At 35.8% G+C, this 19,619-nt stretch overlaps 1 protein-coding gene across 2 annotated transcripts in view; it reads right to left on the bottom strand.

Annotated features, from left to right (window-relative positions):
- Positions 1-19,619, bottom strand: part of Sptlc3 (serine palmitoyltransferase long chain base subunit 3) — a 139,220-nt gene that overhangs the window by 65,749 nt on the left and 53,852 nt on the right. For both annotated transcript variants that reach the window (XM_015476042.2, XM_048811319.1), the window contains exons 5-6: positions 8,288-8,412; positions 6,319-6,412 (exon numbers count right to left, since the gene is read on the bottom strand). In XM_015476042.2, the coding sequence (XP_015331528.1) occupies positions 6,319-6,412; positions 8,288-8,412 (219 nt within the window). The remainder of the gene's footprint in view (positions 1-6,318; positions 6,413-8,287; positions 8,413-19,619) is intronic.

The following is a 19,619-nucleotide window of genomic DNA, read 5'->3' as shown; positions in this document are numbered from 1 at the left end:
GACAAATTGAGGAGACTCGGGTGTCTGTGCCTCACCCCCCCTACCAAGAGACCAACTGTTTATGTTGCCGCTGGTATTGATGAAGTTCTCTCCTCCGCCGCTTTCTGATGACATCAGATCTCTGCCATGTTGGTATCCTATGCGAATGGCAGCATTTCGTTCCCCTTGCCGGGCAACCAAAGCAACGGGTGAGTCCTGACCGGCCCTCAGCAGGACCCGGACCGAGAAGCAGTTTCCGCGGGCTCCTAGCCCCGGGCCAGGGAAGTTCCGGGAGCCGGAACTCGGCCGCTCCGTGCTCAGTGTAAGCTCCTATAAGTGTAGGCTCCAAGAAGCAGTCCCCGCAGGCTCAGTTCCGGGAGCTGGAATTCGGCCGCTTAGTGCTTGGTGTATGCTCTGATAGGAGCAGGGTCCAAGAAAGAATAGAACATTTCTAATTTGGGGTTGTTTAACAATAAGATTGTGTTCTGATCTGCATCCTTTGTATGTAAATGATGTTGAATCCTTCTCAGGTGTCACATCTGGAGACACACAATGCTCACCTGCCCCTCACTGATAAAGTCACTTTTTTCTTTTCTTTTTAGCTGTCGCTGTATCCTTTGATTTCTCCCTGGTATAGTTACTATGTTCTCTCTTGAGTGTAATTTCAGTGGAAATCCTGGAATTGAAATCTAAAGGAGAAGATACTAAAATAGCTGCATGTCTGGCATGGGCTGGGTCAGGAGGAGCAGGTTGAACTACTTTGTATCACTGAATAATCAATCGCTGAGCAGTTGAAACTGGCAGAAAGATAATCTGTGGCTAGATAAGATTTATTTAAATTTTTTAAAAAAAGTTGCCTTGTAAGGCTCTGCTTAGAAATCTTCCCATTGCATGGTTTTTGTTAAATTCTTTGTTTTGCAGTTTTTGTTTTAATATTTTCTTTGAAAATTGATGTGTTTCCATTGTGGGCATCTATTTCATGTATCTGTGGACAAGAGAAGCCCTCTTCATAACTTTGTGAGATGCAAAGGTGTTGGTCTTCTCTTCATATTTCAACAACAGTGCAAGAAGTACTTCAAGTTACCTCCCCAAAGGCTCCCAAGGTCAGAGTCTTACATTTCTCGTCCATGTTGCATTAGTTGGTAGGAAACTGTGTCTGAAGAAGTGAAAAAATATTAGCCAAGCTGCATTTTACTTCCTGACCTATGTTTCACAGGCTCTCATGATTTCTGTCTTCATGCAGACTAGGAAAGGCTTGTGCTAATAGCTGAAGTTATTCTCCAATCTGTTCCATTTGGGGCTCTTTGCCAGTGACTGTGTGGTGTGGATAACACAGTTCTATCTGCTCCATAGAACTTACTGGAGGAGGAAGTAAGAAGCCATACTTGAATGTCTGACTTGTGCCTCAGCAATGGTGGCCAGAGAAACTGTGTTAGTTATCTATTGCCATGTAGTAATTTACTTCAATTCTGTGTGTCTTAAAATTAATATTAATCATCTTATAGATTCTATGCATCAGAAATTTGGGATACTTGGTTGGGTGATTCTAGCTCAGGAAACTTATGAGGCTGCAATCAGATGTTGGCTGGAGTAACAGTCATCTGGAGGCTCCAGAGGTCAGAAATCAGTTAGAATGCCCCATTCATAAGGTTGTTAGTAAGGGTCCTCTCTTATTCTCCATAGGCTGCCTAAGTGTCCACATATGTCCACATATGTGACCCAAAAGAGAATGAGAAAGGCAGAAGCCACATATTTGACTCCTAACCTTATTATTTTTATCTGTAGTCTATTGATCTCATTTGTCTACTTTGATACATTGCAGAAAAGGACCACAAAAAAATAATAATAATACTAGATGGGGATCATTGGTGTCCGTCTTGGAAGACTGATACCTAAATAGCCTTGAGATGAGTAGAAATAATTTTGGAAGTTCTCAACCTAAGAATGTCTGAGTTGATGGATATGCCAATTACCCTGATCTGATCATTGCACATTATATACATGTATTGAAATGTCATACTGAACCCCATAAATATGTACAATTAGTATGTATCAATTACAAATAAAAAATGAAAACCTTAATCTGCAGAACAAGAATGTGTGATGAGGGCTTAATAAAGCTTGTGCTTAATCTTCCATTTGGGTATGCATATATATATGTATGTATATCTATCTATCCATTAATCAGCCACTGAAATTATTTATCAGCTATCTCTATAAAGTCTCCAAAAAAAAAAAAAAAGACTAGAAATGATAGAATTTGGTATGAATTTTAAACAATGAGAAATGCAGGGTAGAAAAAATATAGGATGATACTGTTTGGGGAATAAATAATCTTGGTTTTTCTATTCAATGTTATTCAAAGCTTCAGCTTAATTCAAACTTGATCTCTGTTTCCACCTCTGAAATCCGAGAAGGCACTGGACATATGGCAAGGCAACTAAATGTCTTGAGAAAAACCAGTTCACCCATGGAAGAGCATAGCATGAAACAGAAATTCCCAGGCACCTGTTGTTGCTCCTTGAAGTACATACATCTTAGCTGGCATATTCACCTTAATGAGTCTACATTAACAGGCTGGATCTTAGTTTTTAGCTTCTTCTCTAATACTTTGGCCCCGCACTCAGGTCACACTGGAAGTCTTGCACACACAAAATGGTTCCTCTGATTAGAATTCTCTTAATCCTTTAAAGACTATTGCAAAATGCAACCCATTTCATGCAATACAAGGTGAACTGACCTCAGCCTTTTCTATTGTCCCTTAGTGACATGATGACAACATGAGGATAAAAATACTAACAACAACACTGCAGCCTTAAATGATTTAGTAGTAGTTCCCATTGCCAGACACTGTGCTCTATGTCCTTCAACACATTTTGAATTAGTATCAATAATTATCCTCATTGTTTGAATAAATGCATTGAGAACCAGGAGTTTAAGTAATCTGTTTAAGACCATAGGATAATAAGCTGTAGAATGAGGACACAAATGCTTGGATCAAAGCTTATACTTAAAAAAAATCAAATCAATCTTAATTTTTTTTATATACTACATGATATACAGTATACTTTTAGGTACAATTTATATAGGATACTTTTAGATACAATTTTCTCCTAGGAAATGTAGAGATCTTACGTTTGTAATTCAGAGTTTTAGTAAAAATATAACCATTACTCCAATCAAGATATCACATCTTTCCATCACTCCAGAAACTTTCTTTGTGCTTTTTCACATCAGTTCCCTCCCATACAACCAGAGATGGGCATGTTATGATTTTGTCTCCATAGACTGGCTTTGTCAAGTCTTATATTTGCTATAAATACATTGACAGAGTATGTGTACTCCTTAAAAAATTTTTTTTTCGTAGTTGTAGATGTACATCATGCCTTCATTTAATTTGTTTATTTTTATGTGGTGCTAGGGATGGAACCCAGTGCTTCACACGTGCTAGGCAAGCACTTTGCCGTGAAACGTAGCTCCAGCCCTGTATACACTTTTGTTTGATTTATTCCCTTAGAAATTATTTTTCCTGAGAGTCATCCAAGATGACAGTATCTTGTTTATTTTCTAATGTTTTCTATGTATGAATAAGTTAAAAAAAAGTGTTCCTGTTTTTCTGCCAAAAGACACTTGAGTTATTTCCAGTCATTAGTTATTATGAATAAATCTTCTATAAACATTCTTATACAAGTCTGTTTGTAGACATATGCTTTCATTTCTGATGGGTAAATAATTGGTATGGAATTTCTGGGTCATAGTATAGGGGTACGTTTAGCTTTGTAAGACTTTGTCAAAGAGTTTTTTGAAGACATTGTTCCATTTTATACTCTGCCAACAATAGGTGAGAGTTCTAGTTGCTCCATATCTTTTCTAACAATTGGTGGTGTCATAATTTTATTTTATCTGTTTTTGTGGGTGTGAAAATTACTGTGGTCAAAGCCTGTGTGCTTAGATGTTGCCTGATGCCATCCTGGTTCTTTTATATTTTGATCCACGGTATAGCTGCTTGTAAACATATCTGCCTGTCCTACTAGATCATATGCTCTCAGCTAAGATATTATCTAATTATTTTTATAGTCCTCCAAAGGACTCATATAGTATCTGAATCAAAATAGTTATTCAGTAAATGCTCATGGCATTTTAGGTTGGGACATTGTCTCTGCATTATTTTTACTCAGAATTTATATCAGAAGTGTAAAAGAGTGGTGAGAGGAGGAGTGAGGTTAGTTAGTATGTGGTGAGAACCTGGTGATACTCCAAAGCACACTGGCAAGATCCAGCAGCAACTCAAATAAATGGAAGTTTAGAAAATAAGATTGAAGGTCTTATGGTGCTCATTATGCATCATAATCATTTGTAGGTGCCTTGGTCCCAACCCAGATATTTGGATGTAGCTGATCTGAAGGTAGGTATAGTCATTGATCTTTCAAAAATATTCTCTAGGTTCTTATATTGTGCAAATAGGGTCATGGGCCACTGTTCTCAATAGAATGGAGTGAAGAAATGAGAGATTAACATTGGCCATGATATAGTTCATTTGTACCATATAAATAACAATATGACTATTTCTCCTTCTGGAAGAGAGATTATCATGTTAAACATATACATGGATGAATCTACAGTTAAATAATTATCAACAATCCCCTTTATTTTCACAGTAAGGCAAAGCCTTTGATCACCAATCATCTGTCATGCTAAAGATTTCATAAGGGCATAGTATACTTGAGCTATACTACCAAAAGAATTTGCTCTGGTCTCTTCACTTCTGGAGGCCCATAACATGTGTGCCTCCGGAAAAAAAATATCAATATTTTTATCACGAATTCCCAAAAGTGCCAAAATAATTTGAGCCTGGATATAACAAATGATAATAAATCAAGCAGAACTGAAGGGATTTAACTTGGCTTATTAAAGACTAAAGCCAAGTTTGAGTGTTTGATGCAAAATTAATCAACGAGGTCCATGTATTTTGAATGGCATCTAGCTGGACATTGAGCCCATTAGGGCTCACCATCTGCTTCTTCTGGAGGGCCTGACCCTAAACTTCACTCCAAAGATTTACCTTCAACAGAAGCTGAAAGTGGTTCAGTAAGGCATAACCAGACCTCACTCCACGCCCCTAGTCAGTGAGAGCAGGAGCTTTTTTAATTTGAACAGCTCTACAAGGTGAAAAAAGAGGGTTTACTTGAGAATACTCCTATGCAGTTTCTTTCCTTTCTCATCAATTATTTTTTGGTTTGAGGTTGCCGTGAGGTGAGCAGAACAGAACTGGGAGCATTCTTTCTCTGCTTTCTATCAATTATCTTTGTTTTACTTCTTTCTATCAGTTATCTTTGTTTTACTTTTGCTACTTTCTTCAAGGAAGAAGTACCAAGCAAGAGAAACAAGGAAAAGTGGAGGGGAAAGGGAAGTGGTAGAGAAAGGGGGTTGGAAGGAAAAAAGAGAAAACCTTGTTTGTGTGGTGGTGGTAGTGGTGGTGGTGTTGGTGGTGGTGGTGTGTGTGTGTGTGTGTGTGTGTGTGTGTGTGTCTGTGTATCTGTATGTTGTGCCCTCAAAAAGAAAGGTCTCTGATGACAGTGCATTAGAATCCGAATCTTTGAACCAGGAGATCCTTGTAGATCACATAGTTCAACACCCTCAGTATACAGATGAGGAAACTGAATGGAAAGATTAAAGGATTTACACAAAGAGACCTAGCAAGTCAAGGGAAGAGCCTGAAGAGATCTCAGGTGTCCACCACCACCTACCTTTTTCAGAGTGTTTCCTAAGACTAGCCATGCCATCTCATCAGATCTTTAAAGAAGAAATAGCTCTTTGACTTCTGACCACTCAACCTCACAACCCAAATTGACCCTCAAAGGACATTTTAATGAAGTTGAATAGTTTATGGGGACAGTATCTGAATAGGGAAACTAATTGTGGGTGGTAAGAGCGAAAGGAGGCATTACACTACAAAATAAGCTCACCTTTTACCTGACTATAAATAACATGAAACTTAAATCTTCACACTTGCCCACAGCAGTTTCAGGAAGGGGAGATTTATAACTCTCTGCTGCCCCACGATCCTAAGAGATCAATCATGTCTTCAAAGACTACATTGTAAGACCACTAACAGTGACACTAATGTGTTTGGGTTACACTTAGCAATCTGGATGTTTAATACACTCAGCCATTTGTTCCAGGTCACCAGAGGTTAACAATCCAGCCACGAGTATAAAGACAATTGCTCTTCATTAGGAAAATTTGCCAGTTTGAAGAGCAAGGACAAAGCTTTATCAATAATCTCTCCTTTCATCCAGGAGCAAGCCAGTACAGGTTGAAGAAACACACAATACTCACTGTTATGTTTGAAGGGTCTTATGGTTGCACCGGAGAGTCGGGCCCCAAGGACAATAGAGGTGTGGTTTAACTCATCACTTAAAATGAGACATCCCTATGCAGAAAACAAGCACACAGAATACAAGCCAGTATGTAAAATGAAGGGAGCAAGAAGATACTCTAAAACCTATCACAAATTCCTAAAGCCTTCTTAAATTTTCAAAGGCCAACAGTTTAAGCTGGTATCTCCATGAATAAAATACTGATAGCAGTAAGCTCACAGAGAGGAGAATTGCATTAAGAGATTACATCTTGACTGGAACATTTACACATAGTTTGCAACAGAGAAGTTCATCCAAGATCTTGGTTGAGCATCAGCTAAAGTCTAGAGGATTGACCTTCTTACAGGAAAACCTATCTGTTTTGCACACGGTTGTGGACTTTCTGGGGTGGTTTAATCCATCCTAGATTATTTGGGATGGTCCTTGAAAATCAGGGCTCCTCCAGCAGGATGTTTCAAGCTCTCATGCTGTGATTCTCATTCTTCCACAGTGTTCACATGCATAGAGACAGAAACACCACTGCTTTGCAATTAAAAACCTTGAATTTGGGAACGTATGGATGGCCATCTAGCCTGAGATAAGTGAGAAAATTCAGTCGAATTTACTGCTTATAAAATTACTGCTTGTAAATTTCTTTTTTAATTCAAAAAATGTCTAAATTGTAGAACTGTTTAAGCATACCAATAATGCAGTGATGAATTATGTTGGACCTTTGTTTTTGGTGGCTGCCTAGACCACAAAAATGTGTTCTCTCCTACATTTTGGTACTCTTACACACGATGTGCTTTAAGATTTTGAGGCAAAAGCCAGCAGAATTCCCATATTTCCACACTGTGGGCATGTGTCTGAGACAAGTTAAAATTTTTTCCATCAAAACATTTGAGATTTATCATAATCCTCATCTCTATATCCTTTATCCAACTTCCTACAAAATCAGAATGCAATTATCATACCCAAGACGTCCCACATTTACAGAGTACTGTTATCTAATACATAATTCAGATTCAACTTCTCCAACTATTCTAATACTGACTTAACATCTTTTATAGACATTATCTTTTCTTTTATTTTTTTAAAGCTGAATCCAAATCTAAGGTCACACATTGCATTTAGTTATCATTAGATATCTTTAAAATATCAATATTGTTATCACACTTATTTATGTAAACTAACCAACTACTTCCCATTTGTCTTAGGAACAATTTCAAACATTCCAGGATGTTTTACCCCATAAGAATTTTTGTGATTTGAAACCTGCCTTATATCTCTAGTCTCTTTTTTGGTAATTATTATTGCTCTATTTCCTCCAAACCTCTGTAATTTTTACATGTTGTCCCTTCTTCCTTGACTTAAGGAAATAACTTATCTGTTAAAATTCTGTTCTCATGCCACCACCTGCAGAGTTGACAGTCTTTCTCAAGAAGACTTTGAAACAACTCTGTAGTGCGTTACTTTTTATGGTATTTCCCGAATTTTACTTAGTGTATTGTTTCCCCACTAGACAGTCAAATACATAAATTTTCAAGGTGCAAGCTTTGTTCATCCCTATATTGTATCTGGTCTCATTCCATGACACAGTAGATTTTCAATAAATGGTTCACTAAATGAATAAATGAATGGATTGTATAGGAAAAATATTTTGTCTAAATAAATGCTTAATAAGTATTGTAAATAGGGATTCAAGAGTCTAAAATTTTGACCTTGCTAAGTCATCACTGATGTTGAAGCTTCACCCACTATTAGGTCTGCAATTCTATAAACAGGAACATCAAGGTGAAGAGATCTGCTGTACTAAGCTGGCAACCTACTAAAAAATCTGAATCTCCCTAAGAAAAAGATCATCTCAGCCATACCTCTATCAAAGGACCTGCTCAGAATTACAATTCATAGGAATATAGTAGAAGTCATTTGTATTAACAGATTCTCACCTTTCCAACTAGTGCAGGAATATTCATTGAATTAGTTGCAAATCCCATCCCAAAGACCATTGCTGCTTCTACATTCAGGAACTTAGCCATAAGGTCCTCCAGCTCTTTGTGCTTATCCAAGGTACCTGCATATGGAATTAAATGAAAGTGATTTTTCTCTTTGCAACAAGCCCAAGAATGAGAAATCAAATTTCAGTCGATACACATCATCTGAAGACCTGTACAAGACTGTGCATTGCAGGGATATTTGTCACAGTTCCAATATAGAAAACAATCCAAATGTTCATCTACTGTAGCATGGATAAATATATTGTGGTGATATTTTTATAATGAAACATAACACCAAGCATAAACTACTGCTTCACACAACAATGTACAGAAATCTCACAAAACACATTGCTCATAAGTCAGACATTTAAAAGAGTGCAGGCTATAGAAATCCATTTATATAAAATTGATAAGCAGACAAAACAGACCTAGACTGGTAGATGTTTTTTTGTTTGGAATGGGAGAGGAGAGTTTTTGAGATTCTCTATTTCAAGTATTTGGGTGCTAACCACAGAGATTTGTTGGTTTTGTGAAAATCCATTGTGATACATACTTATGATTGTTCCACTTTTCTGTATGTATTCTATACTGCAATAAATCTATAAAATGTACCACAATTCCCCCCATACCTGACAATTGATTAATTAAATTAAAACTTCCTCAGAGATTTCCCCCCACACCTAAATGTAAATAGATCCCATGATGTCTATAGATATAATATATATGTATAATTTATTGAATCTTTGGGATGTGCTATATACTATGCCAAACCTGTTATTTAGATTGTCTTATTTAATCTTAGGAGCTCAGAAGTGCAGGTTTATTATTTTCCAGATTAAAAAACTGAAGTTTAAAGATTTCATAGGTCAAAAGCAGAGACCATCTAGATTAACTCCAAAATTCATGTTTTCACCTCTCTATAACTTTCTGTGTGCTTGCTGTCTGACAGCTTCTTAAACATGATTCCTTCCTGTCTTGCTGATAGCTAATGTTGATGCTACTCGTAATTCTTACATGCCATAACTCATTCCACTTTTTACGTACACCATCCAATGGAGTTGCCGCAGGCTGCCTGTAGGTAGTGCAGCCAAGGAATTGAATTTTACATTTAGTTTAATTGTAAATAATTTAGTATTTAAACTGAAGCACTGTAAAATATTTTTCACTAAACAAAACTTCATTATTTTGATAGGATTATATTTCAGATTATTCATTCAAACCTTAGTGTATATATTGAGATGTTCTATAAATGTAAAAAATATACTTTTTTTGAAGTCTTAGTACAATAATGAGTATAAAATAGATCATTCAGATATTTTATATTGATTACAATGTTTAAATGATAAATTTTTGGACATAGTAGGTTAATTAAAATATGCTATTCAATTAATTTTAGTTTTTTGGGCTGGGGTTGTAGCTCAGTGCTAGAGTGCTTGCCTATCACAACGTGTAAGGCACTGGGTTAGATCCTCAGCAGCACATAAAAAGTAAATAAAAGTATTTCATCCATCTACAACTAAAAAAACGTTTTAAAGATTAGTTTTAGTATTTATTTATTTATTTGTTTATTTATTTATTTATTTTGGCAGTGTTAAGTATGGAACCCATGACCTTGAGCCATGCTAGGCAAGCATTCTGCCACTGACCTACCTCCCCAGCCTTTTGTTTTTTAGTTTTAATGTGACTATTAGAAAATTTAAAACTATAGGTTTTGCATTATATTTTTATTGGGCAGTATTTTATTTGGCAAAAGAGAAAAAGCAGACATATGCCATAATTTTTTATCCATAGGCTGTAGGAAGCTATTGTTGAGATTTTAAGTGAGAGAAATATTGTTAACATATTTAGGACTATTATAAACATGGTTCCTTCAACCTAAGGATAAAGATATTTACTATGCAGAGTGGAATATCAGAATTCTATTTAAGTGGGTTATGAACTCCCATTTTTACCCCAAATACAAGTTGCAGAATCACATCGGTTACACATCCACATTTTTCCATAATGCCATATTAGTGACTGTTGTATTCTGCTACCTTTCCTATCCCCTACTATCCTTTGATATGTCATGAGTTATGTAATGTTTTGAACAACCAATAAAAAAAAGGAAAAAAAAGAATTCTATTTAAATTGGTAAGTTGGCTTCCTTACTACAACTGCATCACTGTAAGTCTTTAGAATAGCCGAAATGTGCTGTTAGGCAATTAAACAGACAAGTAATTATGAGATGTGGGTTTGTCTAAGACCATCCTACCGCTAGTTCTGGTTGAAAAAAAGTGTGTGTGTGGGGGGGAGGAAATGTAGTGGCTTTTTTTTTCCCTGCCTTTCCAGAAAAAATTGGCAGAGCATAGTAAAGTAATTTTAAATAGACTAATTTCTATGAACACATGTCTAACAGCTGCGTTATGAGGGTCTTGCATCTAAAAGTTCACCTTTGCTTATAGAAAACAATATTCTCCAAATCCCACCATCATGGAATGTCTATTTAGTGTTCGTAGCTCAGGTTTTATAAACAAATTTGAAAGAGTTCCAGGATGACTGGTTTTTCCATGTGAGGAAGACATGGGTCTTTGAAAGTTAGTCTAGGATGATCTGGGGTAAGGTCAAATTTGCTTAAGAATATTTAAAAAAATACATTTTTTTGTATTAAGTGAGTGCTGCTTTCCTCTCTTAATTCTTATTCAACAAATAAAAAGGCATTATGAGTAGAGCTTAGAAACAAAGTAGTCACTAGAAACTTGATTAGCTTCCTTTCCACACACATTGAAGCCATCCTCTATTTGAGTAAAGATGTGAAGCTGAAGTCCATGGTCCCAGTACTAAAGATGTTCCAGGAATTATATTCAAAATTTTGTCTTTGGTATACAAATATTGACTCTTTAAAAATCCCAAGAGAGCTAAACTATAATCCTAGATGAAGGTACAAATAAACCCATAGTAGTGTTTATTTTTGTTTCTCTCAATGACATTTTAGTTTGTGAAGGTCAATAAAAGCTATAAATTGGCTTATGACAATGCATCTCCAAATTGCTATGCTATGCATATATTGACTCTTATTCTGATGGTTTATTTATACAGTATGATACTCATAACCTGCTTCATGAATAAACATATTCTCTTGCCAGTTCTCTAAGCAATATTTTAATGTGCCAAGCACTGGGTTCACTTCCATTAGCCAAATTGATCAAAATTAGATTCAGGATAAAATATCAACATTCTGTTGATGGACTGTAAACTCCTGCAGGATTTTCACTGATACTAACGGGCTTACATGCATTAGACAGAACATGAAGATTGCTGGTCTTCATACTGACATATTATCATAGATTAGAAGGAAAGAATGTGGGTATAGTTAATAAGCTTGCTTCCCAATTACCAATTTTTCCTTTGTAGCACGTGTGAAGATATTTTCCAAATTGCGATCATAGTCATTTTGGTTCTGAATGTCCTATTTGTGACTGTTCCCACACTTGGCCTAAGAGCAGGCTGACATTTATTATGGGGACCTGCCAGCTGTCCCATCTATCTGTTCCAATTATTCCATGGCCATCAGTCCACATCTGGGCCACTTTGCTTGAGCCAGGGATTCCTGCATTCAAGTCAGTATCAATCCTTCTGCCTAAAGGATTCTACCTTAAGACTTTGCTCCAAAGCTTTTGTGTACTCTGGTTTCTTCCTTCCCCACTGTGTTCAGTTTGATGGAGGTTATGAAGCCACAATGCCTCGTGAATGATTTTTTCTCCTTTTCTTTTTGTGGTGCTGGAGATTGAACCCAGGGCTTCATGCATGGCCAGGCAAGCACTCTACCACTGAGCCATATCCTCAGCCCAGTGACTGTTTTTCTGGCCAACATTCAGAGAAAGAATGAAAGGAGTCAGACATGGTGTCTTTTAACTGTCACACTGAACATCAGACCACTGCTGCTGTGTTCAGAGACCCTCCTTTTAGACAAAGTCTGGTAAAAGAGCAGAAACAACTTGGAACTGCCCATCTATTTTATTTTAAACAAACCTCATCTCTTGGCAGGTTAACATATCAGGAGATAATCAGAATCAATGTAAACAAGGATCAAGGGGAGATGTGGACATATAATTATGATGAAACTATGGTAAATAATACTAAGGAGAGAATAACTTTTAAGTAAAGAAAATAATGACTTCTCCCTCACCTTCTTTTCTCATTTTTAAAATAGTTTTTTAAACATTTATTTATTTATATTTTATATATGTGCTATATAAATGTGATGTTTGATAAACATGTAGATATTGAAAAGCCAACATTTACATATTCATAATCTAAAATAGTTATGCTTTTCATGTGTGTGACAAGAGCTCCTATAATCTACTTTTAGCAAAATTTCCAAGTACGGTATGATATTGTTAAATTTAACATACCATGGTGTATATTAGATTTGTAGATATGCTCATCCTGTATCTGCTACTTTGTATGCTTTGATCTACATCTTCCTTTTTTATGTTCTTCTATAACCACTATTTTATTTTCTTCTATGTATTTGACTTTTAAAAATAGTCTACTTATGAGTGGAATCATACAATCTTTTTCTTTCTGTGACTGACCTATTTCGCTTAGTGTTGTCTTCCAAATTATTTGATGTGGTTCAAACATACAGAAAAGTTGCAAGAATAGTAGCAAGAATTCCAACATACCCTCCACTCAGATTCAGCATGTTTGACTTTACAGTGATGCCTACTTCATGGTCTTCTCAAAGCAAGAACTATTTTTTATTAAAAAAATTTTTTTTGATGTTATTGTAGATGGACACAAGATCTTTATTTATTTAGTTGTCTGTGGTGCTGAGAATTGAACCCAGTGCCTCACACATTCTAAGCAAGCACTCTACCACTGAGCCACAACCCCAGCCCAAAACAAGAACTCTTGATGGCTGCAAGCCTAAGGCATGCCAAGCATCTGTATAATTTTAGATAAAGAGTCATTGTTATGAATACTATAGGACAACCAATTACTAATACGTAGTAATTATTATATATTACATACATACATACGTGTACTTTCTTTGAACTATTTAATGAACTACAGTCATAATTTCTTAATTAGTCTAAATAGTTCAATGCATGCTTCCTATAAACAAGAAATTCTCTTATATACCGATAGTACTATTATCATTGATACTGTATATATTATCTATTTTACAGACTTAACTCAGATTCTATTCTGTCACTATTAAAACCCATCACCAAAATAGAAAAGTAGAAGGAAATGGAATGAAGCAACTTGTAATGAGTGCTTACAAATGTGCTGTGATTAATTATTTTAATCCTTATACCTGCACACACTCTATAATCCTCACACCCACAGATGCTTTATTAAAGTAGGATATTGTTTCCTTACTTTACCAAAGAGTAAATAGGCACAGGGGTGCTGTTACTCACAAAGAACCAGAGCTAATAATATAGGCCATCTCCTTAACTGTGTGCCAATTTACCATACTGAAAAATTTCAAGGCTTACCTTGGTTAATTATAACACAGCTATTTGAGGTTAGTACTAGAATTAGTCCCACATTACAGATGAGAACATAGAAGCTTGAAAGTTTAGTTCACTCTCAAGACTCCTTAGAAGCTCCAAGGTCATACAGTTGAAAATCTAGAGCAAAGATTCAAATTCAGCATGTTTGACTTTAGAGTGACCCCTTCTTCATGGTTCTTCTCAAAGCAAGAACTCTTGATGGCCTAAGGTGTGCCAAGCATCTGTATGCTTTTAGATATATAAAGATTAATTGTTACAAACACTATGGGACAAATTATTGAAATACTAACTATGCATGCTCCCCTTAAATAACCTTTCCCCCCTTCTCTTTGAGTAGGTGGTCAGACACCACTTTTGCTTCTGGGGAGGTTCATAATATAGGATCCAAAGTGGAAAGTTTCCTTCATATCTTTAGAAAAGCTTACACAAGTTGAAAGGATTTCATTAGAAGTACTAAAAAGAGAAAAATCAGAGTATCTGAAGCAGAAAGGGTAAGAGAGATTTGATCAAGGCTGGGATCAAGGGGTCCATGCACATCTCTTGGTAGCTGCATGCAGATGGTTATAAGTTTCCTGAAAGTAACTTGAACAACAGATTCTGGTTTCTATTTTCACTAGAGACTCCCAGAGCTCCACATGTGACAGAAACACTGGGCTGCTAGACCACAAAGATTGTGTTGATAGAAACAGTGGACCAACAACATTGAATAATGTCATCTTTGGTCCAAAGATTAGGAGACAACCCTGATGTTTGGGAGTTGCAATGATATCCTAGAATCTTCACTCCATCTTGAAAAATGAGAACCCCAAAATGACTAAAAATAGAAGAGCCAGATTGGGGCTCGTATTTAACTTGTTAAAAAAACAAACAAACCTTAAACACTTCTTGCATACTCGAGTTTGTGATACACATGACCTTTTTATTCATTAGCTATATGACCTTGAGAAAGTTTAGTGAGACTTTCTGAACCTTGGATTTCTCTTTCACTAAAGTAAACTAAACTCTATAGACATTGTGCAAAAACCCAGTTATCATTCTTTCTGTTTTTTACTTCAATTTAGTGGCAGAGATCTAAGTCTCAACATGGTGTGTGACAAGATGGGTAGTCTCTATGCTATACATTGGCTAGAGATTAATATATAGGCTCCTATGTGGTCTTTAGTTCATTGGAGAGTTTATTATTCTCCTTCTTAACTCAGGAAAAGACACTCAAAGTAGATATGGTGTCCAGTTTGTCCTGAAGGATGATGATTGACACATGAAATAGGTAGAAGAAAAAGAGAAGAACGGATAAGTTTTGCAACTCAAGATTTTTCAGTTTTACTAGTCAACAAGTGAGAAGTGAAGTGAGGTCATACAATTAGGTTGTGTTCTTTGTATCAGAAGAAACATAGGTGCTAAATAATCAGAATTGAACTCCATTGTTACCAACATACATAATTCTTGCATTATCAGGAGGATATAAAATAAATGGATAGGCATTTCTGTCAGGTTTTTTTTTTTTCTATCCCAGTTGCTCCTCTTTCCACAGATGATTGCACCAATGTGAGAAATTAGACTTGATGATGTCCTTGGTCTCCCTCAGGTTGATAACAGTGACCTTAAAGGATGTACACAGGTGCAGATGTTCATTAAAACTAATCTGCATTCTTAATGTGCTTGGAAATAATAGGATTTTAATTTAAAGGAAGGAAGCTAAAGCTTAATATATTGCTGATATGCACTAAATTTGGATATCTGGTCCATTGCTGTTAAATGTAGATCATTTTACAGAGGTTCAGAGAGTTAATTATTGAGGCTTTGCTGGCCATATGGTTGCTATTGCATCTAGTCAACTCTGCCACTGTAAAGTGACAGTAGTCATAGACAAAACATAAAAGAATGAGGGCGGCTGTGTTCCAGGGAAACTATTTATGGACACTAAAATTTGAATTTCATATAATTTTCATGTGTCCTAAAGGATTATTCTTATTTTCATCTTCCCGGTGATTTAAAACTATAAAAACTCTTAACTGCAGGCAGTGCAAAATCAGAGGGCACCTGGACTAGGTTGGTGACCCTTGATCTAGATGTTTTCTGGTTTTAGCTTGAACAGTAGGGAACAATACAAAGAGCTCTTCAGTGGGACTCAAGAGAACCCACGTCTAGTCTTGACTTTGCTACAGACAGACTTCAAGAACACTGATTGCCACATCATTTAAAAAAACAAACAAACCAAAAAAACCTCTGGACTTCAGGTGCCCCATCTTATGGTATTTTTTAGGGTGGGGAGGTAAGGAGGGCGATGATCTACAAATTCTGCAGTTCTAGGAGTCTCAACTTCTGTCGTCATCCTAGGTATCACCTTGTTGGCAAATATTATACTTACATAAAATTATTGGCACACCTTGTTGAATCGTGCTTGCTTGGCTTTGTCAAACCTGCAGAGCCAAATTCTACACTTTCCGAAATACCCAGCTAGTTGAAATTTGGCTGGACTGTAATTTCTATCACTGTCAAAAGAAGGGCAATTACCTTGTCAGAACTCTACTAGGTCTCGAAAAATTGTCAAAAGGCTTTCAGAAACCAAGATATGCTTTAATTTTTCTACTCCCAAACAATTCCTCTGAGAGTCCCCTTTTCCTTACAAACATTATTAAAGGAAAATTAAGAGGCTTGAGAGAAATGTAATAAAATCTCATTAATTAGAATGTACAATAATTTGGTCTGAGCAGAATTGGCTTTATTTATGAAGAAGGGTTTTGCTAAGGAAATTAACTAATTGGAGTGGGGATGTTTATTGCTTATTTAATTTATTTAATTAAATTGACTACTGCTTAAAAACACTTGTAGCATTTATTTTCATAAAAAATGTGTCCATTAAAATTGCTTTTTCAAAGGAAGCAGGATCACTACTTGGTAGCAGTTTCTTAGAAACTTCTCAGTCATGAAGGAACTCAAAGGACCTATGTTGCTATTTATTTAAAATATGCTTTAATTTATACATTTTTAAAATTTAGGCTGGCCCTTTCTTCAAATTTCAGGTTAATGAAACTGTACATTTCCTAGATTTAGCTACAAATCTCTTGAGTAAGAGACAAGGGAAGAACCTTGATAATTGAATTAAATGATAGCAGAGAATGTGTTAGGAAGATTAAGTTGCATTAAGAATGAGTAAGGTCAGTGTTCTCAAACTGAAAAATAGACATTTCAGTAAAGTTGTATATAACCACTCATGTAAAAATCACACCTGAATCTCTAGACAACAATCTTCTATTACATCCAGTTGCTTGGATGCCTAAGTCAACATGTACATTTTGATGTTTTGGAACATGAAAGTATTAGAGGCTCCTTGAAAATCACAAAATTGCAATTACAGTTTGAAGGAATGTCCTCAAGGAGGCTCTCTTTAGGCATACCTGCTATTCAGGCACCCCTAGTGAGAAGCAAGCGTGAGGTTTTCCTTTACAAGGGTAGAAATATCACCAAGCTGGGATGAGCTTTCATTGTCATAAGAATTAGGCTTGTGGTTATTCCATGAGTTTGTTTTCTTAGAAGTGAACTTATGAATAACAGCTCTGGATGAAATAAAGGTAGCACAAAGGACTAATAGATTATAAGAATGAAAATTATATGCTGTTACTTCACATCTGTTCCTCACCCTCAGGTGCTCAAGGAAAGAAAGTCTAAGAAACTATACACCCTGGTAGAGCAAAAGTGTGAAAGGAGGAAGTTAAAGAAAAGCTTCTCTATGGTTTGCCTGAATTTAATCTTTCCTGGATTTGGAAATCTAGACCATAAGTATGTGTCCAGAGATGTTCAGTGATCAAAACTAACTTGCGGTGCTAACTTTTGGCGTGTTTATTAATCTACTTGCAATTTTTGGTTTGCAGACTCTGTCTCTCAGGCATACCTGGTGTTCATACAACACAAAGTGACTTTTGGAAAACTTTTGACCAATTGGGTAAAGAAAGTTAGCCATGCTATATCGTTTCAGGTCCCCAGAGCAACAGTGTCAACCTGGAGGGGAATCTCACTAGAAATGCAAATTCATGGGTCCTATTCCAGATCTACTGAATTGGAAGCTGTGTTAAGTGGAATCACTAAGTATCTTTTCTTAAGCCCTGCAGGGGATTCTCATGTGAGCTAAGGTTTGAGAGCCACTGGTTTAGGTGGAAGGAGACATATTCTCTGTTCCACAGCCCCTCAAATAGGTAGCGAACTATGGTCTGATTCAATAGCAACATCTTGGAAGTGCAGGAACTCTCTTAATAAAACTGTGTCTAAACACTCAACTTCATTTAGGCTCCTGTTCTTTTTCTTTTTTTTTTTTAAATGTGGTGCTGGGGGTTGAACTCAGTGCTTCAGTCATGCATATCCCTGAGTTACACTCCCAGCCTTCTTCTTCTCATTTTTTGTGATAATTTTGAAAATAATTTGCCCAAAGAATATGGTATGCTTGTGAAAAAATGAGAAAATATTACAAAATAAATATAAACTCCTTGATGCACATATTCATATGTAATACATTCTTAAAAGAATGCTTCATATATACATTGTTCAATAACTTGTTTTATTTTTTCGGCAATGTATTTACAGTTTTTCATGGGAGAAAATCAAGGAAACAAGTTTATCTGTGGCCATAGCTTGGAAAGAGAGGAAGTAGGATTTGAAACCAACCAATCTTAGGGCCTTTGCTCTCAAACGTGGAGCTAAGAAACCTCATTATAATTTTAAATGCCTAAATAATATTTTATCGAAAAGATACACCTAATATATTTAATCAGTTTCTTAATGTTGGAAACTCACTTAGTTTTCTAAGTTTTAATTAAGCACACTGTAGTGGTTATTTTTGAACACACATCTTTAATTAGGTATTCAAGTTTTTTTAAGGCAATATTTTCAAAATGACTAAGTTAAATAGCTTGCTGTTGTCTTCAGTTTCCTTCATCAAATATATAAAAGTGGTCTTTTCCTCACTCTTTTGAAACTACCAGATATTATTATAAAAATAATAAGAAAAGTTTAAAAAAACTTTTGTCAATTCGGGGAAAAACGATATCTCAATGTCTTAGTCTTTCTTCACTAATGGGCCAGAATATTTTTCATAGCTCACTGGCCACATTTTTTTCTGGTATTTTTCCCAAGTTGAGTAAACTTTATTCTTTAAAAACTCTTCTACTACTTAACATTTCAATTTCATAGGCTCACTGGCAACTTATGTATGTTCCACTTTGGGGAATTTAATGAGATTTCCTTTATGGCATAACTTATAGTGAAATTATGTGAAAATTTAATAACTGTTCAAAAAGATGAAGTACACAGATATTATGTTTTAAGGTTTAGTATTCAATACATAGTTATTAAATTAACATTAATCATTTGTAATTATAGGTCTTCATTTTCTATATTTTTTTCCTTGCAGTTTTTGGCTAATTCATTTTTTTTCTTTTTTAGTTGTAGTTGGACACAATACCTTAATTTTGTTTATTTATTTATTTTATGTGGTGCTGAGGGTCGAACCCAGTGCCTTGCACATGCTAGGTAAGTACTCTACCACTGAGCCACAACCCCAGCCACTGGCTAAGCATTTTTAAGGATTGAGACTTATGGTCTTCTATTATTCTTTCATGTTCTAATTTTTTTTTCTTTTGTTTCTGTGGACTGAATATAAATTGACCTTATGCTTTTTGAAGGCTTCCACAATTTCTTATCCCTTTAATTGCTGGTTGCACACACACCCACACACATAAACAAAATCCATACATGTATCTGTTGTGTTATATGATGCATAGAGG

Source organism: Marmota marmota, unplaced genomic scaffold (genome assembly GCF_001458135.2).
Source record: "Marmota marmota marmota unplaced genomic scaffold, marMar, whole genome shotgun sequence".
Lineage (NCBI taxonomy): Eukaryota > Metazoa > Chordata > Mammalia > Rodentia > Sciuridae > Marmota > Marmota marmota.
Note: the sequence above shows the minus strand (reverse complement) of the source record. Positions and strands in the feature narration are given on the sequence as shown.